This window comes from Benincasa hispida, chromosome 3 (assembly GCF_027475165.1).
Source record: "Benincasa hispida cultivar pf3 chromosome 3, pf3_genome.v1.1, whole genome shotgun sequence".
Classification (NCBI taxonomy): domain Eukaryota; kingdom Viridiplantae; phylum Streptophyta; class Magnoliopsida; order Cucurbitales; family Cucurbitaceae; genus Benincasa; species Benincasa hispida.
This window is the reverse complement of record NC_143480.1, coordinates 78,040,138-78,065,126: the sequence shown is the minus strand read 5'-3', so window position 1 is coordinate 78,065,126 and position 24,989 is coordinate 78,040,138. Positions and strand designations below refer to the sequence as shown.

Sequence of the window (24,989 nt, the reverse complement as noted above, 5' to 3'; positions counted from 1 at the left end):
CAAACAGAAACCCTAGCAGAGCCTTTGCATACCCAGACTTCAACTTTCTTCCTAAAACCCTAAGAGCTTCCCAGCTTTTTCACTCAACCATGGCCGATCAGTCTTCCCATTCATCTTCTTTACCCTCATCACCCTCACAAGCCAAATCACTACAAGAGAGGTGGAAATCCTCACAGCAAGCCGTCGTCTCGCCGCCCAGCCAAAACCCATCCCTCGGGTCGCTAGAAAACTTCAACGAAAGCCTTTAGCAGTCAGACCACTCCAAATTAGAAGGGGGCAAGCTCAAAGAGTGCCCCACTCCCAACACTGTCTTCTGAAAGTAAGAAGAAGAGAAGAGACGATAAAGAGGTGTTTAGGAGCATACTAAGTAACATGGAGAAGGAAGGAGGGCTGCTCGAAGCTGGGGTTGTGAACCAGCCACTACCTTCGGAGGAGGAGATAGAGGAAGCTTCGAGAAGAAGCGCTCTGGCAATATCGGATCCTAAGGAAACTCTCAACAGAATCCTATGAGGGACCCAGCGGGGTTGCTCTAGAGGAAGTGGTGGCGGAGAAGCAACCTGAAATGGCTGAGGAGAAGAAGAAGAAGAAGATCAAGGAGAAGAGGGCTAAAGGAGATGAAGAAGCCTATCTAATCAAGAAGAAAGAAAGAAAAACGAATGAAAAGAGGGAAAGCAGGCGGGAGGAGAAGCGCCTGAAGAAGAAGGAAGAGAAGAGAAAGAGGGTTGAGAGCCCAAAAATCGACGAAGAATCCACCTCCACAAGGGTGGATGAGAGGGAGTCAGCGCAAAAAAGAGAATCAACACAAAAAAAAGAATCAACGCAACTTGAGGAGGAAACAACGCAAATAAGAACGGTTGCGATGATGATGGAGAAGATTCAGACATTACCCCTCTTATGCAGCGTCGCAAGGAGAATGCGCCACAAAGGTCAACAATTTATCTACAAATTTTGCGAAGTGCAGTAGAGCAAAGGAGAGAAGAAGAAGAGAGAAGGAAGAAAAGCAAGAGAAGATGTTGCGGGCACAACAAATCATCATAGAAAGCGATTTAAAAAGGAAATTACACGATGAACAGTTGCACCACAACAATGCAATCTCGACAGAAGAGGAAAGAATAAGGCTTAAGGAAGAACAGTGCATATTGCTGGCCTTTTGCTCAATTTGAAAGAGAGTTTGAAAGAGAGATGAGAGAAGAAGAAGAGGAAGAAAAGAAGAAGAAGAGAAGGAGAAGAGGCGCAGAGCACATGTTCAGCACATAAGAGAAAAGAAAGGCAAAGAAATTGCAGAGTGGGAGAAGGAAGAACAACGTAGGGAAAGGGAAAGGAAACAAAAAAAATATCCCACCTTGCGTTGACAAAAGAGAAGGGCAAAGCAGTAGCGGAAAGCAGTGAGCCTACGTTGGCCAAGGGACGTCCATCAAAGAAGAAAGAAAATGACGACATGATGATGGAGATGGGATTCTTCCCTACGCCAACGCCACTACCAGACTTAATCACAAGTGTTGTATTGGAAAATGGATGGGAAACATTTTGCCAGTGCCCATCCATCGTCATCCTAACGGTAGTGCAAGACTTCTATAATGGACGACTCCATGGCACCAAAGATGCAGTGACTATGAAAGGGGAAGTAGTGTCTTTCAGCGTAAAAGACATCAATGAATTATATCTGATGAAGGACATCCCAGATGCGCCGGGTAATAAAATCATTGATGATCCCACAGAAGAACAAATGGAAGATGCGCTGAAGATATTAATGCAATCGGGCACTCAGTGGTCAGTCTCCTTAAAAGGCATCAGAACCCTTGCGTCCAAGAAACTGCTTCTAGAGGTGCGACTTTGGGTATATTTGATGAAACGGCAACTCATCCCAACTTCTCATCACAAAATAGTTTTGAGGGATAGAGTCATCGCCGCATATTGCATCGCACGCAGCATTCCAATCAATGTGGGCCAGTTGATCGCAAGATAGATTCGAGGTTTTGTGGGGTGTATAAGAGGCCAGTATTTCTTCCCTTGGATAGTTTCAAGCTTATGCCTATCATTGGGTGTAGGTATTGAAGAAGAACCAATGCCTTAAGTTCATGGCCTCATAAACATCAAGATTTTGAGAATGCTTCTCAAAGATTCCCCGCATTGCCCTAAGCTTCCATTGAAGAGGCCCATCATCGATTTAAATGTGCCGCAACAACCAAAGCCTAAGAAATAGCGCAAGGTTGACAAGGGAAAGGAAAAAGTCCAAGAATCATCATAGCAAGATCAAGAACCCTTAGACCCTTTACCTTTGGTGATTCGCCCTCCAAGCCCTCCTGCAGAACCTCCTTCCCCACTTCCAGAACATGTTACCAACCTTCTCTTTGCTTTTGATTCACCCAATGCATATCCAGTAGCTCCATCCTCCCCTTCATCTTCGCCATAATTTTCCCCTCCACCGCTGCATGTTGATGACCCACACTATTTAAGTGAAGGCACTTCTGCCCAACCCCAAAACGCTGATGGTGAAACGTCGCAGGCGCAGCCCACTATTGCCACCTTAGCTGCTCAACTTGCTGATATGCATTCTCTCTTCTCTCAGCAACATGACTTTTTCTGCCAGTGAATAATGGAGGTATACGAGCGGCAAGTAGAATTGCAACGTAGTGTTACTACAACAAGGTAGGTGTTAATCAATATTCAACGCAATATCTATACGATACATCTAAACCAAAGGCAAGTAGCAGAGAGCAACCATGAATACTTCAACTTTTTGACAACATATCTACATGGTCCCATGGTCCCAGATGCGATTAAGTGGATGCGTTCATTAAGAAAATGCATTCATTACCATTAAAAAAATTATTTTCATACAAACTTCAATGTCAGAGCAAGGGAAATTCAGAAACAATCCCAACCTAATAAGAGTTAAGTCGTGAAAGGAACCTGCTCGTAGTTGGATGTTCGCATGACACACATGGGAGCAAGCCAAAACAAAGGTGGGTTCCCAAGAACGACGCAATATGAAAAGAGAAAAAAATGAGAGAGAAAAATAAGAAAATAAGAGACAACTCCTCTAGCCAACAAAAGTTAAACTTAACTGAAAATCAAGAGTTGAAGTTAAGATTGGCATACAACTGTAGGTGGATGTTCGCATGACACCCGTGGGAACAAGTCAAGACGAAGGGTGTAGCCATGATCAACAGTCTCTAATAAATGGCGCAAATAGACCACCGCATCTGAACGCACCAAATTGTTTTTACAAGAAGAGGTGAACATTCTTTTCAAAACAAGAAAGGAATTTTTAAGTAGAGATTTGTCGTATAAAAGAATAAAGTAGGGTGTTTATGAATTATTAAAGGATAGAAGAAAAATGTGTTGTTAAGTAATGTTGCCTAGGTGAAGCATTCGAAGCAACCAATCGACGCAAAATTTTAGATAGGAATTGAACAATATTGCCTTAGTGAAGATATGCTTGAGGACAAGCATATGTCTAAATTTAGGGGTGTGATAACTTGTAGAAATACAAGTTATTTATACTGTTTTATTTAGATACTGCGGCTAAAACAAAGAAAAGTTGCGTCGATAGTATAGAAATTGGCTAAGAAATACGAGAATTATAAAATGTCGTCAATACACCCACTAACACCATTGCGATGGTAGAATAGAATGTTTCAATTCTGTTTTGCAGGAAATCAGTCACCACATGCATTCATGGCTCAAAGATAAACTGAACAACGCGTCTACATCGTATTGCGCCCATCAATCGAGAATGAAGAAATGATTAACGCAATGACAGTGCATGCGACAATCAATCAAGAGCTAAGCGATCAACGCAATTTCAACCGCATGCGGTAATAAAAAATAACACTACATGCGATGATGGATCAAAGATGTAAAGAGCAACGCATTTGCGGAGGATTTTGACAAGTGTACAGCTTTCAGTTGTGCATTTCTATCGGGTTGATTGCGTAACAGAAGGAATTTTTATTCCGCCATTTCAGGAACTACCATAACTAAATAGTGGGGACCATAGATGCAAAGAGTCAAGCCTCGCCTATAAATAGCTTCTGCAAAATCACTGAAAGATATACATGTATACATACAGACGTGCATATACTGATTCTGAGAGTGAGACTGGTCTGAAGCGACTTACAGAGTAGATCCGGGAAGAACCACGAGACAAGGTCGAGATGTGAGTCTCCGAGCAAGGAATCCTTCCAATCCCCGTAGTTGAAGCTCTATACGAAGGTCACTTCTACTAGGAAAGCAAGCTTGAAAGGGAAGCTTTCCTCTCCACCACTTTCAAACGCCGGTAAGCAATATCTCCGTTCAGGATCTGTGTCAAGACATTGACACTCTTTTTGTATTTGTTTCTAATCTCTATTTCATCATCTGTATTCATCTTCTCTAATCTTTCTTTCACACCATGTATCAGATGCTTAATGCTAGTATTAAATGTTATGATTATCACCATTATCATCTCTCTGTCTATTTCCATTCATCCATAATCCATTTTCTCCATGATGTTTTCCTAATTCCTTAAGTAATTAGCAAGAATTAAGCGAGTGAGTTAATTTGTGTTAAGGAAATAATTAAGTTTAGCTAAAGTATGCTAGATGGCATCTTCACCTGTGAGAGCAGAAGTGAAGATGTTATTCCTCCTATCGAGAGAAGGTTGGAAGAATGCGTTAACTAAAACAAGAAGTATTTTCAGAGATGGAAACAACCTTGTGTTCATCACGTTCATCCCTGTTTCACCATAGAGATATGAGAACGATCACCGAGAGGTGTACGCCAAGGGAAAGTGGAACCTTAGTTGCATCTTTAACGCAATTAACAAACTTGCGATGTTTTTACTATTTACTCTTTCTCCTTCTGCTTCGTTCATAAAGACTTGCCATCATATACAACGATTCTTTGTACAACTTCACAGTCAGTTCTTGACCTCAGTATTCATGTATCATATATCTTGTATCTTGTATCATATTAGTTTAGGATTTTACTTATTAACACAATTTCATTTTATCAACGCAATTTTATTTCATCGCAGTTTATATTCCCGTATAAACCAAATTCTTTGTTCATTGTTAAACTGGTCGCATGTATCACATTAGTAAGGCATTAATGAAAAAAATCTCTGTGTTCGACCTCGGATTATTCTAAGAAACTTGCGTTGGAATTATACTTGGTTTCAGTGCAAGGAAACTTGTGACACGCATTACTCCATCGCATACTACGAGCATATCATTAACAACGCTTATATTTAGACGTAGTATCACATAAATTCTCTTTAACGCATATACTTGTTCATTCATTCATATTCATATTTTTCCACAAGCTTAAAGATAAAGACTTGAAGATATAAAAATAGTGTATCAAATTTATGGCAACATGAGCTTGTATGATTCATTCTTTCATCAGTAATGTGCATAAGCGATAACACAGCATAACATTCCATTTTTATCGTTACACAGCACCCAAAAAGAATCCGTGAAAGAGCGATCGCGAGAGCCTATACGATAGAAGCTCGTTCGTCTAAACGATCGTCTACTTCATACGTTATCTAAACGATCGTATACATCTTTTCTAAATGATCATTCAGTTTTTCCTAAATGATCATGTAGCTCTACTATACGATAAGCATTTCCGCTATACGACAGTAGAGCTCATCTCCCACTTGCTTATCGTCTACATGACGTCTTCTCCTTCGTCCTCTACCAAACTCACCAGAGCCCAGTCTTTGGGTTTTTTATGCCGAGGATACCCAGTTTCTCTTATGGTGGTTTCGTCCCCATGGCATTGTTCGTGTACGCTCGGATCGTGCTGTTACAGTCGACAGACTCATCGGGTGCTGGTAGATCGGTAAGAGGTTTTCTGCTACTTTAGGTTCAGTCGTTCGAAGAGTGTCTGGTATAAACCCTTTCCTTGTGTTTTATTTTATTATGAGCATGCCGATAATGAGTTTAATATGCATAACTGTATGTATGGAATGTATATCGTTTGAGTTTCGGTCACTGTGAAATCGGAGCGATCTAAGCCCGCTCATGGAACTCTCAGTATGAGATCCTTCAAATGCAACTATGGGTTTTAGTGGAGTGACCCATTAGTTAACGAATGGAGATTAATTTAGTTTAATGAGTTTAGCCAATTAATCTCGGATCGTTGGAGCCCATGACTGTAGGTCCGCAAGGTCCCCCTACTAGATCATAACGAACTAGCTCTAGAATAGCGTGATAAGTTAATTTGAAACGTTCAAATTAGAATTAAGAGAACTAGTAATTATATAAGATATAGTTATGTTTAATTTTAGAATTAAACAGAATAGGAGAATTTATATATTTAAATATGACTTAAATATATAAAGATGGATATGTGTTAAAATTAATTTAATATTTGATATTAAATTAATTAAGTTTTATTTAATAATTAATTTATGAAATTAATTCATTTTTCATTTTTAAAATCAAATAGATTTTTAAGTCTTTGATTTTTAGATAAAATTGGAAAAAATTGGAAAACAAAAATACAAAATGGAAAAATGGATTTTTCCATTATCCAACACCAAGTAGCTCACACATATTGCATTGTCTTGGCCTTGTCTTCTCCAAGCATGAGCTGTAACTCATGCAGCTCTTCTCTTTGCATGTTGATCTACAATATAATGAAAAGATTGGAGTGAAAATCGGGCATGCAATCTATAGAATTTTGAGAGAAAAATCGGTTTGAAGAAAGGTTCTTCAACATAGGTTACTGCAGTGAGCTTTTCTCCTTCATCCCTTGATTCAAGCTTGTTTTGAGTCCCACAATTCAATCTAGAGCACCAAAAGAATAGTGGGGAAGATCTTGAGGTGGTCTACAACAAGATATGGAGAAGATTGCAGCTGGAGAAAAAGCTTTGAAGAAGTTCTACAAGAGGTATGTCTTGAAACCCATTTTTCTGTAGAAGCATGCTTTATATTATGCCCAAATTAGTGAATTTGAATGCTTAGATGATCCTTGTGCTTCCACTGCTGTTGATACAATCCTACAAACTGTGCTTAGACACTTCGTAAAACTACACTGATCTACGAGAGGAGCTGATGGATGAATAAGCATCCTCTTTCAATTCACGAAATGTGATTTGGGACACAATGGGAGTTTGCATGCCTCGGTAGGAAAAAGATCTTTAGAATGTAGCACAAAATCGCCTTTTCTTGTTGCCATGGGGTTGACCTGTAAACAAGGTAAACCCAATGGGAACCAAAAAAAAAAAAAAAATCACCTACTTGGCAAGCTCTGCACTCGTTATCCTTACTATTCTCTCTGCTGGGGCCCCCCATGGCTTTAACCATAAGCTATGGCAGCTCCAGCTCGCAACCACAGGGGCTCAGCGGCCAGGTTCGCCCCACTTTGAATTACGTTAAGAGATCTTTCGTTTTTGCTAGATTTAGATAGATACTATGTGTCCTCCGTCCCAGATTCCATCGCCGCAGCCATTTGGTTCACTGGTACTATCAAAAAGTCTCATGCTTACTGTTACTTATGGTTTTATTATCTTGGACCCCGATCGTGCTTCTAGTTTCCATTCCCATCATCATGTTGATGATAAATCAGGATAAGGTAACCTTTGGCATTTACCTATCTCCCAAAAGCTGAAACAAGGTACGTTTGTGTCATAGGATATATAATATTGATGAGACTATTGTTGAGCGTTAGATTGTATTGCCTGTTATCTCTCCTCATTTGACTAGAAAAGTGAAATTTGTTCATCGGTCAGATGATATGAATGTAATTGTTGATTCTCCAAATCATTGTTTTAGTTGTGTAACCTTTAGGCGGGGTAGTCATAAGAATATGATTCCAGGATGTGGAGAAAGAAAGCATGAATGACATATCTAAACCACTATGGTATCCACATGAAGTGAGAGTCTCATTAAGCTAAAAGACATTAAACTTAGCGCTTCTTGGGAGGCAATATAAGTTTTGTTGCTTTTTTTTTTTTTTTTTACTTTTGTTTTAGTTTTTTTATTTAAAAAATGGAGTCACTCTTTTTTTTGCTTATATTTCAGGATCATTGCTCAACACAAAATATTCATTTCACCAGCCTGTTTGGTGGACTGCACACGCCTAGGCTTGTATCACTATCTTTGAGTGAATGCTTTATTCTTTTTCATGCATTAGGGACAATGCGTCATGTGGGAGGCATACTGGGTAATTATGTGTTTTCCTATCTTGATATGCATGTTAATGAGCACTTATGGTCATATGCATGTTAATTGAAAATTATAGTAGATTTTTTTAGATTTTGAATGCAAAAAAAGTCTATTTACATACTTTTGATGATGATCGTCTATGACGTACTTCGAATATGCATGTTAGATAATCTACTATGGAAATAGGATAGCATACTCTTGAGTTATGTTCTATTTAAGTCCCCCTTAGAGTCTCCCATATTTTGAGCATATAGTCACCTTAATTTAGAATCATTAACTAAATGAAGAGTTAATTTGAGTCAATTTGGTTGTCACCTCAAAAGTACCATAGGTTAGAGAGTGTCTTTCATGATGGTTGGTAATGTTATACTAAGGGAGAAGAAAAGCAGTTTTATACGCCTATTGAAAAAAAAATGAGTGAACACAAATGAGCCAAAAAGAACATCAAAAGAATGAAAATTTGAAAAAAAAAAAAAAAAAAAACTTGTAATGTGCATACATAGATAGGGTAAAAAGAGCTACCTTTGTTGTGATCAATTAGGATGCCTGGAATTGACTAGATACGAGTTCTTGCGGTGAATGTGTGAAAGCTATTGCCCCTAGGTAAAAAACATGCAAGTTTAGGATGCCCTTGAGTGTGTATTTTAGGTACCTTAGTTGAAATATTACCTTCTTGAGTTTTTTTGGATGCTTGATATTTGGTGCATGAGATAGAGTAGGAGGAAACTGGTGAAACTTTGTTATCTCTAAAAGTCAGTTCTTGAGTTTTGAATTGAATGTGATTAGCGCACACACACATGGGGATAAAAAGATTTAATCTTGAAATTTCACAATAAAAGATATGCTTAAGCGTTCTACTAATGCATCTATCATGTTATTCTTACTATTAGGCATGAATTAATTGCATGTGTATTTAGAATCTTCCTTACGGTCTTATTTTATTTTGCTTGGGACTAGTAAAATTCTAGGTTACAGGTGATGAAATGCACTTGAAATAGGCATTAATTGCTCTTGATTTAGGATAGTTTTTGCATAATGTGAAAGAATGTGTAAAAATATCAATGGAACAAAATACTTAGCTTGGGTAGTTCTAGTTTTTCATTCCTTTTCAATTTTATCATAGACTATTCAAAAGATATGTGAAAAAATTAAATTACAACTTAGCCTACTCATTTAGATTCCTAATCGGTAATCCATAAAATCAAGTTAATTAAAGGAAAAGCGGAAATTCTCAACTAATCAATCAATCAACATGCATTAAGATCTAAGACAAAACTAAGTCAAACTATTGATTTCCATCATCTAACCAATTATTTGAGTGAGAATTATCTAAGCTAGAAAGTAATGCTTATTAATTGGAATCCCAATTTAACTTCACAAACTTACTTAACTCTTGCTTCTAAGTGGTGACTACCCAATGATTACAAATTAGGGTCAATCAAAGCAATCAATTATACATGCATAGCTAATTTGTCAGAATATCCCATACAAGACAATTGAATAATAATCTCAAGATAAATTCTCATAAAATTTAGACAAGTCTCACAAAATTATATAACGAAGTCTCAAGAACAAATTGGAATGAAAGTAAACTACGAAACCCAAGCTAAGTTCTTACTATTTAGCCACAAATTACCTTCTAATTCAATATAATGCAAAAAGGGAACAAGATTCAAAGTTTTGGTCAAAATAGAGACAAAAACCCGAGTAGAAACAGAGTGGCGGTCGAGTATTCAAGTGTGTGTAACTTAGGTTCGAAATGATGGGTTATTTATAGAATCTGTCGCAACGTTGCAACGCTAGGGATAGTGTTACGATGTTGTCTTGCTTCCGCACGTTGCTCCAAGTCGTAGCTTTTCAAACGTTACATGTAGTATCGCAACGCTGCTCTGTTCTTCGATCGTCTGCTTCGAGTCATAGCGTTGCAACACTACATATAGCATCGCAACGCTACCCTGTTCTTCGCGGAATAGGTAGGTACTGTCTTATAGCATTGCGCAGCGCTCAAATTAAGCGTAGTGAAGCTCCGGCTAGGCAGAAATTTTCAATTCTTAGCCTTCTTTCTTGATTTGTTCAATTTGGCTCCTTATCTTGACCATCTTAATGTATTTTTGTCTCAAACGCTTCATTCATCTACTTGTACACTCGAGCCCTACAAAACAATTGATTTAAACATATTAAGTAGTTTAACAATCTGAATTAAGTAGAGGGAGATAGCACTTCTTTTTATTCTTTTTCCGTGTATGGATGCTTGATTTTTGTTGTTTATAAATTAATAGGTAAGACTAAGTTTTGTAAGATTAATTATGTTTTAGGAATCATGACGAGCAGTTCTATTGATGATGTTATTCAAATTGGTGGATCTAAATATGATGCATCGTGGTCTTTCAGATATGATACAAATTTCATAGATTTGATGGAGGAGGAAGTTGTGAAAGGAAATCGTCCAACCACAACTTTTACGAAAACTAGTTGGTATCACATGAAGGAGCAACTACTTGCTAAGACAAGAAATAGTTATACACATGATTAACTAAAAAATAAATACAATAACCTTCGACAACTTTATAAGGATTTCAAAAGTTTGTTGAATGATATTACTAGAAAAGGTTGAGATCCTGTGTTGGAGACCATTACACTAGAAGAAGAGCAATGGAGCAACCTTATTAAGGTATTACACTTTATATTAATTTTTTGATATTACTATTATTATTTGTTACTAATTAATAATGGAGTGTTAAATTTAATAGGTTAACAAGAGAGCTAAAAAGTTTAAAAGGAGTGGTTGTCCACATTATGAGAAGTTGATGAGGATTTACGGAGATACAATGGCAACAGGATCTTATGCTCATCCATCGACAAAAGTTCCATATGCTCATCCATCGACAAAAGTTCCATCTTATAATTCTGAAGATGAAACTAAAACTATGAGTGATGCTCCTACAAACAGTGAAGGTTTGGTCAAAGTAGCATGAGCAAGAAGTCTAAAAAAAAGGAGCATTGAGTGATACAATGACATCTTTTATAGATGCTTATGTTGAGAATTCAAAGAAAAGGAATAATATTCTTGAGAAAGACTTCTTGGATCTTCATCAGGCGATGCTAGTGAAACTTCATCCAAGCCAAAAGCGTTGATGAAGAGTTAGATAAATGCTTAGAAATCTTAAATAACATGAAGAATATTGATGATGAAGCTTACACCAAAGTATTGAAGCATTTAATTAAGAACAAATCTTGGAAACTAGCATTCCGACGTATTCTTGAATCTAGGAGGCGAGGATTTATCAATTACCTTTAGCTGAAGTTATATCATTTGTAAGGATAATATTTTGTGTGAGCAAAGACTTAGTTTGTTGCTGTTGTCAAGTTAATATGATGTTTGTCATATTTTGTGTAAGTAAAGATGTTTAGTTTGTTATTTGACTAATTGATATGTTGTTGTTGATACGATTATTACATATACTTTGTGTATGAAAGATTTTAGTTGTTTTATTAGTTCTTTTATGTTATTTGAACATGTTAAACAAATGGTATCGATTATGGATTTATGTTACAATTATTCGGAAGATTGCTTGCTTTTTGATAATGATATGGTGAATTTTCTTGAAAAAGATGAATATAAGGATGAAGATATCTTGATATTTTTTTGTTTATCAAGGGAAGGATTGCTTAAAGCACAAATGCTTAGACAACCGTATAGAAATTCTACACTTAGAGGTCTTGACTGCGTGATTGAATTGTTAAATGCCAACGATAAAAGATGCTTTGATTGTTTTAGGGTGAAAAGAGATGCGTTTGTAGCATTTTGTGAAGAGTCAAAAAATACCATGGATCTAAAAGCTTCTAGATGCTTGACTATTCAAGAACAAGTTGCCATATTTTTACTTACTATATCACATAATGAAAGGAATCAACTAGTAGCAGAAAGATTCCAACATTCAGGTTAAACAGTGTCACGATACTTTAATCACATTCTAAAAAAATTTTGTCAGCTTGGAACTAATATTATTTGTTCTTCGAAATTTGACATTGTTCCTTCGGAGATAATGTTCATATCTAAATACTACCCCTTTTAAGGTAATTTTATTGACTAGCTATTATTTTATATGTTATTGCAATGAAGATTTGCGTGAAATAAATAGTTTTTTTTTATAGGATTTTTGTTGGTGCAATAATTGGAACTCACATTAGTGCATCTATTCCATAAGATGAGCAAATTCCATATCGTGGTAGAAAAACAAGCCCCACATGGAATATAATGTGTGTTTGCTTTTTCAATATGCAATTTAAATATTTGATGTCTGGTTGAGAAGGAATAGCAAATTATTCTTGAATATTTCTTGAATGTATTAGAGATCCTGCAAATAAATTTTCAATGCCCACAGGAGATATGTAACATTATAGTTTTTTTTATAAGTATTATCTTCTTGATTCTGGTTACACTAATATGCTTGGATTTTTATCACCCTATCGTGGAGAGAGATATCATTTGTGTGATTTTGGAGATGACAGACATCAACTACGAGGTAAAGAAGAGTTGTTCAACTATCGTCATTTATCACTTCGCAATTTGATCGAGAGGTGCTTTGGGGTATTAAAGTCTCGATTTCCTATTTTGAAGCAAATGCCTCCATATCCTTTATCCACACAAAAATCTATACTCATAGCATGTTGTACCATTCATAATTTTATCAAATTGCATGATAGTAGTGTTGAGCTTTTTAGTGAATAGAATGGAGACTCAATGATCATTGAAGAAGAAAACATGCAGAATGGAAGAGACATGTCGAAAACCCCTATTGAGATAAATGTGAGTCAAAATCAACTTAGGCATATGGCTTTGGTGAGAGATCGAATTGTTGATCAACTTTGGATGGCAACTCAAGCTCGACGTTGATTGTTATTTTTGCAAATTTTGTGTTTTAATTTTGTTAAATATTATGAATATTTATGTTATTTTTTTAATTTTCAATTTATTTTCTATTTGTGCCTCTTAGATATGGTTCTTCTATTATTTGTCCTTTAATTGATTAGTGAAAAGTATATGAAATATTTTTATTTTAGTTGATAGATGATTACAATGAAAAAACTTGAACGAGTTCTGACCCTTACATATAATTAGATGAAATAATATTATAAAATTAGTTTACTATTCATTATATAGAAACAAAAATAAAAAGTGGTTGTCAAATCATTCTTTTCTTAATAAAAATAAAACTGAAGCAAAAACAATTACCAAACAAGTTGTGGTTTTTTGTTTTTCAAAAACAAAAAATAAAAATCAGTTACCAAACATATATGATTTTTATGTTTACAAAACAGAAATTAAAAAATAGAAAAATCAAAAACATGGAATGGTTAACAAATGGCGCCTTAGTTTTTTTTCTTTCTCCTTTTTTAAATTTAGCTTTATGCACAAGCATGCGGAAAAAAGGCATAAAGGTGGGGAAGATCCCTGGAAAAATGAACAAAAATTAACAAGTTGGAAAAGATTAATTCATTTTTGTTTCGTGGTTACTGACTTGTTTTTGGAGATTCCAAAGGAAATAATGAAAGCAATTCTGGTTGGGCATAGGCAGGCATTGACCTTGGAGATGGATGCAAATAGAATCTCCTTTCTTTGATTGCCTTCTCTTCTTCCATATTATTCAGCTGATCTTTCTCTTCGTCCCCAATCGATAGCTTCGACAAGATCTTCGACGGTGTCCCAACCGGGCTCGTAATATAGCTAGGGTGTTCAGTTGTAGGCTTGAAATGGGAAGGACATGGTTTCACAATTTGCAGCTTTGGTCTTGTTAAGTGCCTCCTTTCATGGAGTTTGGAGGCTGTGGTTGGCCTCTTTGATCCAAATGCCTTTGGTTGCATCGTGTGGCTTTCTGATGGACCTGTCAAACGTTGTACGACCTCCCGAAATGTTGTCGTGTCAGTTTGTACGAATGTCGTCAAAGGTTTACACCCAACATGACTTTGGCTTCCTCCCTTCTCCATCACAATGCTACCTTATTTATTCTTTGGAAAAGGTAGCTAGTTCTAGTCATCCCAAAAGAAAGAAAAAAATGAAAATTGAAAGAGAGAAGAAGAAAGAAATGGCAAAAAGGAAAAGAACTTCCTCTCATTTTACATTACAACTCATAGACGGTTGGGACAAAGAAACTGTGGAATGAAAACTCCATTGAAGGCATCCATTGTCTTGCCACATCATATGTGTTTGTTTCTTTGTGAATTTTCAAAAGAGAGTGAGAGGACAAAATCGATTTAAAAAGTAAAAATTGTTTCCTTCCCAAGGAAATGCTATTTTTGACCAAAAGAGAGACTGGGTCAACATCACAACAGTAGACCATTATCAACAGGAAAAAAAAATGAGATGCTGGCTATGTGAGGGTTTGAGGTTGCACAAAATCATAGTCCTTATCAATAATATCTCAAAATTACATGTTGTTAATAAAATTGACGATGGATACAATGTCAAATTAATGTATAGCTTAACCAAATATTGTCGTCTTAAATTCATAAAAATTTGTATAAAATTCTTTTATCAAAAAAGATTTTTTTTTTTTTTTTCATCTTTTAAAATAAGTGATAGCAAGAACTTGTCAAAGATTCTTACGATTAAATAATATTTAGAACTACCTATCAATACAACGCCTAATACTAGGTAGAATTAGCAGAATAGGTTGGTTTGCAGGGAAACGTGATAATTGTTTCACTAAGCTAATTTCCTAATCAAAGCGTTAAATCAGGGAAGGTTTGTCGTGGATAAAGAAAATATATAAAAATAATGAACATGAAAGTAACGATAACAGGTAAATATAGTATTAATTGAATTATCTAGTCTAAGAGCAAGTGATAATTTAATGCAATTCGATCACTAAATCTCAAAACATACATTTTATTAGGAAGCACATAGTCGATTCTCTCAACTTAACCAACACGTTCGAACTGCAAACTCATTGGAAAAGATGAGCAAGCATCCTAACTATTAATTAAGACTATTGCCCTAATTAAACTAAATGACATCATCCTACTGGGTTCGATATAGTATCCATATAGTTACAACATTTTCATTAGTATCAAGGTTTTAATTGTGACAATTAACAACTTGGATAGCCTAAGTTAAATGATTGATTTCTTTTTTAACCTAAATTAAGCTTACATAAAAGATTCAGGGATAGTCTATATCTCAAACATACATGGATTCAAGCAAGATTTATAGCCCGTGACAGTATAGAGCCTCATGATGAGTTTCTCATGAAAATGAGACTTAATTAGACAGAGCTATTCTCAGACATGTAGACCCTAAGAAAGATATCATAGTCGGCGCTTCTAAAGTAGAAGTAGTTTTCAATTGATCAGTTTGTTTTGTTACTATCTTCAAATGACGCATTATAATATGACCAGTTTCTCCACTGCATGTATGAAGATTTCCATGTGATAGTATGGTAGGCTCATATATATGTAGTGGATAAGATTTTCTTAAGCTCACAATGGTTTTCACGGTTCTCAGCGTGAACGTGTTAAAGTGTTGTTGATTTTCAGCATCTTAAGTTTCATAGTTATATATGGAAGGGGTTGACCTCTTTTGGTACTAGTTTTAGTTATGTCAAACGCGACCCACATTTTACATCCATTTTTGGAAGAGTCTCCTAGAAGGTGTTAGATACCCAGTCATATTTTATTACAGTTTTTCACCCACAGACTAATGGTCAAACAGAGCGTTTGAACCAAAAATTGGAGAATATGTCATGTGTTTGTGGGTGGAAGTTTTCGAGGAGCTGGGACTCTCATTTGCATCTTATGAAGTTTGCTTACATTAACAGTCACCAGACTAGTATTGGCACGTTGCCATTTGAGGCTCTATATAGGAAGAGTTGCAGGTTTCCTGTATGTGGGATGAGGTTGGTGAATGGAAGTTGCTAGGACCTAAGTTAGTGCAGACAACAAATGAGGAAATACAAAAGATCCGACACATGCAAACACCTTAGAGCAGACAAAAAAGTTACGCCGATGTTAGGCGTAAAGACCTAGAATTTGAAACTGGTGATAAGGTATTTTTGAAATTAGCACCTATGAAAGGCATTCTAAGGTTTGGTAGGAAGGGAAAACAAAGTCCACGATTTATTGGACCTTTCGAGGTATTGGAGTATATTGGCCATGTAGTTTATAGGTTGGCATTGCCATCATCTCTCTCCACAATTCACAATATTTTTCATGTTTCGCTATTGTGGAAGGATGTGACAAATCCATTTCATGTGGTTGTTGGGTTTCATGTCCTAAAACTTGTGGTTTGTAAATAATAAACTTATTCTATTAATCGATATAGATGATATTGAAGTTTGATTCAATAAAGTTGTTGTTGAATATTTGAATTGATCATTTCATTTTAGAAGTAACCTAAATCCAATAAACTAAGATCCATGACTATTACATGAGTACTTGAACTTTATGTGGAGACATAAGAGTGGATCAATTTCGAGTAAAAAGCCAAAATGATCTATAATATACGAATAAGGTTGGGTACCTTATTCCGGGGACACTATCAGATGTTATCCACTTTGTAGATGTTATAATTATTTTAAAGTACTACAAATGAAGTAATGTGTTCATGTGGAGACGTTCGAGTGGCGGCATTCTATGGAAAGAGTTTCTATAAGATCAGACCAAGAAATTAGTCACTCTTACTTTATAACGTTGTTTACTCTTTAAGATGGACTATTTCAAAGCGATGACCTAGGTAACTTGACCTTAATTCTGAACTAACTATGAACTCCTGTTTATCTGGGATTATTCTTAGATTTGCATGGGTGAGGGTTGGCTCAATAGCGCCAGCTCAATAAGCCTCCAATTTCAGGGGTAAGACTGGGTAAATAACTGGGGACATAGGGTGCAAAATAGAACTCACTCCTAGCCGCTTTTAGGGATAGTGGAGAGGTTGTTCCCTTAAGTGCTGACTTCGGGTCTTGAACATAGAGCCTCCCCTCTTATTGGCCCGAGAGGGACTAGGTTTAGTGACTGGATCACAAACCAATTATTCATTAGAGGATCAGTGGGACTTAAGGAACAAGATGTAATCTCGAGGGTAAAACAGCTATTGGCCCAGCCATTATTACGAACAACCTGTGAAAGGTTAACTAATTATGGTTTTATTGAGTAGACACAATTATAATTATATTTACGGTGAGAGGATTGCAATTACTGGACTTTAGTGGAGTGACCTGATAGTTAATGAATGTTGGCTAATTAGGTTAAAGAGTTTATCCAGTTAATCTCGGATTGTTGGAGCCCATGATCTGTAGGTCCATTAGGTCCCCCTACTAGCTCAAAAACAGATTAAACCCTAGAATAGAGTGATAAGAGAATTTAAAACGTTCAAATTCAAACTGAGAGAATTAGTAATTATATACAATATAATTACACGTTTAATTATCGAATTAAACAACATTGGAGAATCGAATAATATTTAAATATGATTTAAATATTAACATTATATGAATGGGGATTCATGTTTGTGAAATTAGTGGTGTAAATAATTTAATATTAGATATTAAATTATATTAATTAATTAAATGGTTTTTATTTAAAATTAATAATTTGAATTAATTTTTGTTTCAATTTGAATTTTTGAATTTTGTGAAAATTCAAAATATTTACAATCAATTTTGTTTTTCATTTGATTTTTAGAAAATTAAAATTGAATACAAAATTAATTTTAATTCAAATTTCAATTTTAAAAAATAAATTAGATTTAATTGGAAACGTCCAATTTTAGTGGATTTTTCCCACTTTCAAACTCACCATTCTGTCCAAATCCACTAAGATGTTCAAGTAGGAGCTGTCCATTTCTTATGTAATCTGATTGCATGTAAGAAGTGGACAAAACAGTGTAGTTGAGTTGAATATCCATTGATGCATGTAGAATTTTGCTGGTTGTTCATTGTTGAAGAAGTGTTCTTCAACATTAAGAAGAACCAGCCTTTTTCCTAAAAATTCTCTTCAATTAACAACTCATTTTATCCCACAATTCAATTGAAGTCCAAGAGAATAGTAAGGAAGATCCATTAGTGGTCTATAAGCTTTTGGAGTCAAATTTGAAGTTGATTTCGTGGATTAAAGGAGTTCTATAAAGGTATACTTCAAACCCTCTTTTTCTATTATGAACATGCTTTCATAAATGCTAAAATTGATGCATTAGAGTGCTTAATGATCCTGAATTTTTCTGCTGATTACTTGTTAAATTCAATAATTGGTATCAGAGTATGACTTAAACACTTAATTCATGGTAATTTTAGCTTGGTGGGTGTTTTTCATAGGTTGTATGAAAATGGTGACTGATATGGATATTTTCAGTTTTTGCATTAAAATTCTCTTCAATTAAGTGTTAATTGTTGTAATTGGCTCTTTGTTTATAGGCTTTAATGTGTGATTAAGAGTTTTTAAATTTGCTAGAGTCAATAGAGTTATAATTATGTTGTAATTCAAGAAAGAAACAAGAGAGGTCAGCAGCAGAAAACTTAGTTTCAAGCTACTATCAGGCAGTGTTGCAACGCTGCTCATCATTCAGCCCAGAAAATGAAGAACAGCCCAAAGCGTTGCAATGTCGTGCTCGATCCTATCTGGAAACACGCGCGCGCAGCTCAACCGATTCGAGGGTGAACCGTTTTAGGTGGTCCAGTTCATTATGGTCTAGTTCAGCTCGATTTTGGTCGGTTAAACCTCTTTTGGTGTTTTGAAGGTCTGGTTCAAACGGTTCGAGTTGGTTCGTGAAGACCATAAGCAATTTGAGAGTTTTTATTATTATTATTGTAATAATTTAGGTTAACTTGAAATGCCAAAACTGGTCCATATCAGTATATGTTTAATTATTTATGCATTATGAATGTATGTTATAATTAAGTAAATCTTGTATGTGCATATAGTATGCCATATATGATGGAATGAACACATGTGCAGCGGAAGAAAAACAGATCTAAAGTACTCTAATTAGGTTAATTACAAAGGATAAACATGCAGTTAAAAACAAATAAAATGGGAAGAAAAAATACAACCTTTGTAGTGCCAAAGCTTCTCCAATTTAGCTTCAATCTCCTCATGAACAGTTCGTAGACCACCATGAGAGTCTGTTCGACTATTCTTAGGACTTAGAACGGGATGGTGGAATCCGTTGAGTGACTAATTTGGAGAGGAAAAGGTTAAGTCTTTGAGAGAAAATTGTAATGAGATTATCACATAATCTCATCAATTTTCACTTTAGCCAAGAAGTTTAAAAATTATTGAACTCTTTCTTTTAAATACCATTACATGCAAAACATGCAACTTTGAGTTTGATGAGAATATGACACTAAAAAATCAACTAACTCAAAGTGGGATTTAGATGGGCAAGTGTCTTCAAATGAAGACAACACTTAGAAATGTAAAAATTGGCATTTCCCACTCACAAATGTTGGATTTTTCCACTGACTTGGTCAATGATCAAAATTTGACTCTCAAAGTCTAAAGACAAAATTGTCTTTTTGACTTTCAAAGTCAAAAGTTAACAATTTGACTTTCATTGCATTTTTTACCTAGTCAACAATTTGACTTTTAATGCAATTTTGACTAATTCAATTTAATTTCAAAATTAGTGCTAATAATCAATCTTAAAATGAAATTAATATTAAATAATTAATTAAAAATTTTAATTAATTTAGTTTAATATTAAATCCAACACTAATCAAAATCAGTATGAATCCCTATTCATAATCTTGATATTTAAATCTTATTTAAATATCTCCTATTTTCTATCTCTTTATGCTTAATTCACAATTAAACATTATGGTAAATATATCGTATATATTTAACACTTTGTTCCAAAAATCGAATTTGAAGTTCGTCACGTTGTTCTAATGTTTAGTCTGATATGAGCTAGTAGAGAGACCTCATGGACCTACAAATCATGGGCTCCAACGATCCGAGATTAACCGGCTAAACTCTTTAACCTAATTAACCACCATTCGTTAACTACTGGGTCACTCCACTAAAGTTCAGTAGTTGCACTCCCCTCACTGTAGATATATTATGTTCACTCGATATAACCATGATTAGTAAGTTCACCCTTCAAAGGTTGTTCGTAATAACGGTTGGGTCAAAAGTTGTTTTACCTCCGAGATTACATTTTGCTCCTTAAGTCCCATTAATCCTCTAATGAACAATTGGTTTGTAATCCAATCACTAAATCAAGTCCATCTTGGGCCATAGAGGGTGGGGGCCCCTTTTTCAAGACCCATAGTCAACACTTAAGGGAACAACCTCTCTACTATCCCTAAAATCAGGTAGGAGTGAATTCCGTCTTGCATCCTATGTCCTCAGCTATCTACTCGATCTTACCCCCAAAAATGGGAGGCTTATTGAGTCAGCATTGTTGAGCCAACCATCGTCCATGCAAATCTAAGGATAATCATGAATAAACAGGAGTTCATAGTTAGCTCAGGATTAAGGTCAAGTTACCTAGGTCATCGCTTTGAAATAGTCAATCTTAAACAGTAAAAGACGTTATAAAGTAAGAGTGACTTAATTCTTGGTCCGATCTTATGCAAACTCATTGCATAGGACGCCCTTGCTTCTCATGTCAATACATGAACGAATCAGGATCACTTCGTTTGTAGTAGTTTATAACAAATCGTAACAACTACGGAGTGGGTCACATCCGATAACGTTACCAGAATAAGATACCCAGCTTTATTCGTATACTATAGACCATTTTGGCTATTTATTGAACTTGATCCACTCTTATATCTCCACATAAAGTTCATGTACTCATATAATAGTAATGGATCTTTAGTTTATTGGATTTAGTCTTCACAACTGCAATTCACATATTCAACAACAGTTTTATTGAATAAACGTCAACAACATCTTTATTGATAATAGAACATGCTTAACATTACAAACTGCGAGTTTTAGGACATACATGTTAGGTTGTATGTCCTAAAACTCACAGTTTGTAAAGTTAAATATATTCTATTATCAATAAAGATGTTATTCGACATTACTTCAATAAAGTTATTAAATCTATAAATTGCACTTATAAAGTCTAAATCCAATAAACTAAGATTCATGGCTATTATATGAATACTTGAACTTTATGTGGAGACATAAAAGTGGATCAGATTCGAGAAAATAGTCAAAATGATCTACAATATATGAATAAGGTTGGGTGCCTTATTCTAATAACACTATTGGATGTGGACCACTCTATAGTTATTACAATTTGTTGTAAAGTGCTACAAACAAAGAGATCTTGATTCGTTCATGTATTGACATGAGGAGTAGGGGTGTTCTATGCAATGAATTTGCGTAAGATCGAACCAAGAAATAAGTCACTCTTACTTTATAACGTTGTTTACTGTTTAAGACTGACTATTTCGCCTAGATAACCTAGGTAACTCGATCTTAATCCTGGACTAATTATGAACTCCTGTTTATTTGGGATTATTCTTAAATTTACATAGATGAGGATTGGCTCAACAACGCTGGCTCAATACATCTCCCATTTTAGGGGTAAGACCGGATAGATAGCTAGGGATATAGGGTGTAATAAGGAACTCACACCTACCCGATTTAGGGATAGAAGAAAGGTTGTTCTCTTAAGTACTGAATCCAGGTCTTGAATAAGGGACCCCACCCTACAATGAATTATTACTATTTTTCCTTTTATCTCACATTTACCATAAACCGTGTTTAACCAACCACTAAGTCGGTTATTCGAGAAAAAGAATTACCAATTATTTCATAATTAATAAATTATAAATAAATACAATAAGTAACTTATCATATTATATTTATAACCTATAGTTTTAATATTGCATCATATGCAACATGTAAACCATAGTTTTTTTTCTATTTTTATGGCATTTAATACAAATCATATTTATATTAATTCCTCCAATCAAATAATAATGTATCAAATACATTATATCAATTATTTCATATATAATTGAATTAATTTAATTATATTGTATATAATCAAATTTCCTCTTGTTAATTTGAACATTTCAAACTAACCCAAAAACTGATTCTCAACTTGAATCCATTGAGCTACCAAGGGGATCTTATGGACCTGTAGCTTGAAGCTTCAACAGTACGTGAATAACTGACTAAACTCTTTAATCACAATATCCACCACTTGTTAACTGCCAGGCACTCTACTAAATACCGATAGCTGCACTCTTCACACTACAGATATATTTCTATGTCCATTGGATATAACCAATCAATAGTACGATGACCCTTCACAAATCGCTTGTAGGTACAGCTAGGCCAATTTGTCGTTTTGTCCTTGTAGTTCCATCTAACTTCTTAAGTACCACTGATTCCTCTAATGAATAATAGATCATAGTCTCACTATGACTAAACCCTTTTCAAGCTAAGAGAAGATGTGGCGCCAGGAAAAGACAGAATGGTCAAGCTCTTGGATAAGCTTGAGCCAGTCTTAATGATTTGAGGATTATGGCCAAACCACGAGGAGTTCTAAGCTAAGATTTTAAGGTAAGCTTCCTGAGACAATTTAGAACATATTTATAGAAGGAAGTATCTTAAAATAAGGTCTGGAACTATGAGTAACCTAAGCTTGTAGCTAAATCTAGAATTTAGGGTCCAAAAAGGGAAACCAAGGAAACCTAAGGAACTTCGGAGAGGAAAGTTCCTAACCAACCAAGGTGAATGGTTATTCTATTGTTTGTATGATTGATTACTATGTATATATGTGATTGATTACTATGTATATTTGAAATATTGGCATGATCGGGAAATGTGTTTTGCCTGAATTTGATTGTTGATGTGTTGTTGTCATAATATGTGTGTTATTGTGTTGCAACGGTATTTGTACTCGGGATACTGTTAGCATGCCTTATGGATGCTTGGTTGGGATTGTCAAGGTACCTGACTGGAATTGTCAACATACTCAAGCATGTCTAGCAGGAACTAATAATATACTCGGCGGACTATAGGTTTGTGTCCAAGTTGGTCATCGCGAGTTATTCGCGGAGAATACCGAGGGAAGATACATGATCATGCCAAAGTTGTCCAACTGACAAGCTGGGGTGGTTACATTTTGTTATGTGATTGTTGTTGATTGTGGAATTATATTCCCAAAAATGAATTTCTGAAATCAAACCTATGTTTGTACAAAACCGCCACTCACTGAGCTTTGTAGCTCACGTTTTCCATGTTTTATCTTCCCACCCCCACCCCCCAGGTAGTGAAGGTTGAGTAGTTCCAAGATGCTACTAAGGCCAAGGTCTGCCACAAGCCACAGCCACACTTTCAGCATTTAGAGTTGTTGATGTAAACTTTGTAGTTTAATCCTGAGAGTTGTATAAACATTGTGTTGTTGGTAATAAAATGAGTTAGTCAAATAATTGTTGATTACATCTTTTGCTTAACATTTATTGAGGGTAGTAAGGTTGAGATGGACAGTAGGTATCATAAAAGGGTGGTATCTGCGGTCCCTCACGCCTCTCCTCGGGCTCAAGAGGCGAGCTCGAGGCAGGGTGTGACAACTTGGTATCAGAGCATTTTTGCTAGAGTTATTAGGCAGTAAGTGTCAGTAAAAGAGTTGATAATTGTTGCAGTCATGTCCTTTCCTAGGCTCAGAGAGTAGTCTGGGAGGGGGTGTGACAATGTGCCCTAAACGTAGGTTCCAAAGTTGAGCATTTTCTTTAGGAGAAACTTTAAGTCGTTTGTTTTGAGTTACGATAGTTTTAAACATCTCTATGTTATGGAGGAAATTTGTTGCTAACAGCCTTAGCACATACAAATTTTTTTCTAGTTGAGCTAAACATATATCGACACTATCTTTTGAAATAAACACTTTATTTACTGAAAAAATCAAGGTGTATTTACATTCAAGCAACGACTTTACCGAAATTAAGTTCACTTTAACTCAGGAACTATACACACATCATTCATAATGATAAATCTATTATGTAAAGTCAATCGGAGGCCTTCCACTACCATAGTTGAGACGATGTGCCCGGTTCCGACCCGCATTGTCATCTAACCAGCCTCAAGCTGCTGCGAGGAACTAATTTCTTGAAATGAAGAACAAACATAATTAGTGGCCTCAGAGTCTATAATCTAGGTAGAATCATCATTCTCCACTAAACAAGTCTCCAAAATCATTAAATCATATTTACCTTGTTTGGCCTTCTTCTTCTCAGCCAAATAACATAGGCAGTTCTGCTTCCAGTGCCCGTCTTAATTGCAATGAAAATATTTTCCCTTGTCAATTGGCACTAGTCACCTACCCCATGGAGCGGTAGGTTGTGGGTTAGCAGGCGCCTTCTCCTTCCCCTTACTACCCTTATTCTTCTTCCACTTGCTGGTGCCGGAAGAAGAAGGTGCAGACTTAGTTCTAGAGGTCGAACCTCGATGCAACTTTTTGGAAGATGAAGCAACATTTTCCTCACCAACCTTCTTATCCTTACTTTTCAGCAATGATTGGAATGTCTGCAACTCATTCAGTAGACTTGTAAGGTTGTAATCCACCCTTTTCAGAACAGCGTTGCTTACAAAATGAAGGAAACTTTCTGGTAATGACTCTAGAATAATGCTAACCTGGCTAGCCTCATCAATGCTTGACCCGTTCATCTCTGCCACATTGAAGTGGACCATCATGTTCAGAATAGATTCACGAACAGATGTACCCACCTTCATTTTGGAGTTACAGATGAACTTTAGAGCGTCGTGCCTACGTTGTGCGGATGGTTGTCCGAACATTCCCCTTAGGGACTCCATGATCTCGCATGCAATGATCATGTGCTCATGCTTCTTGGCCAAAACGTCATTAAGGCT

The 24,989-nt window shown here is 35.7% G+C and overlaps 1 protein-coding gene and 2 pseudogenes across 1 annotated transcript; 2 read left to right on the top strand and 1 right to left on the bottom strand.

The window, feature by feature from the left end:
- Positions 1-10,482: 10,482 nt before the first annotated feature.
- Positions 10,483-11,460, top strand: LOC150037545 (uncharacterized; annotated as a pseudogene).
- An 855-nt stretch (positions 11,461-12,315) lies between these two features.
- LOC150037544 (uncharacterized) lies at positions 12,316-13,059 on the top strand (annotated as a pseudogene).
- A 569-nt stretch (positions 13,060-13,628) lies between these two features.
- On the bottom strand, positions 13,629-14,200 carry LOC120072603 (VQ motif-containing protein). Its single transcript, XM_039025000.2, has one exon. The coding sequence runs from the start codon at positions 14,148-14,150 to the stop codon at positions 13,677-13,679; it is 474 nt and encodes a 157-aa protein (XP_038880928.1). The 5' UTR covers positions 14,151-14,200; the 3' UTR covers positions 13,629-13,676.
- Between the last annotated feature and the right edge of the window lie 10,789 nt (positions 14,201-24,989).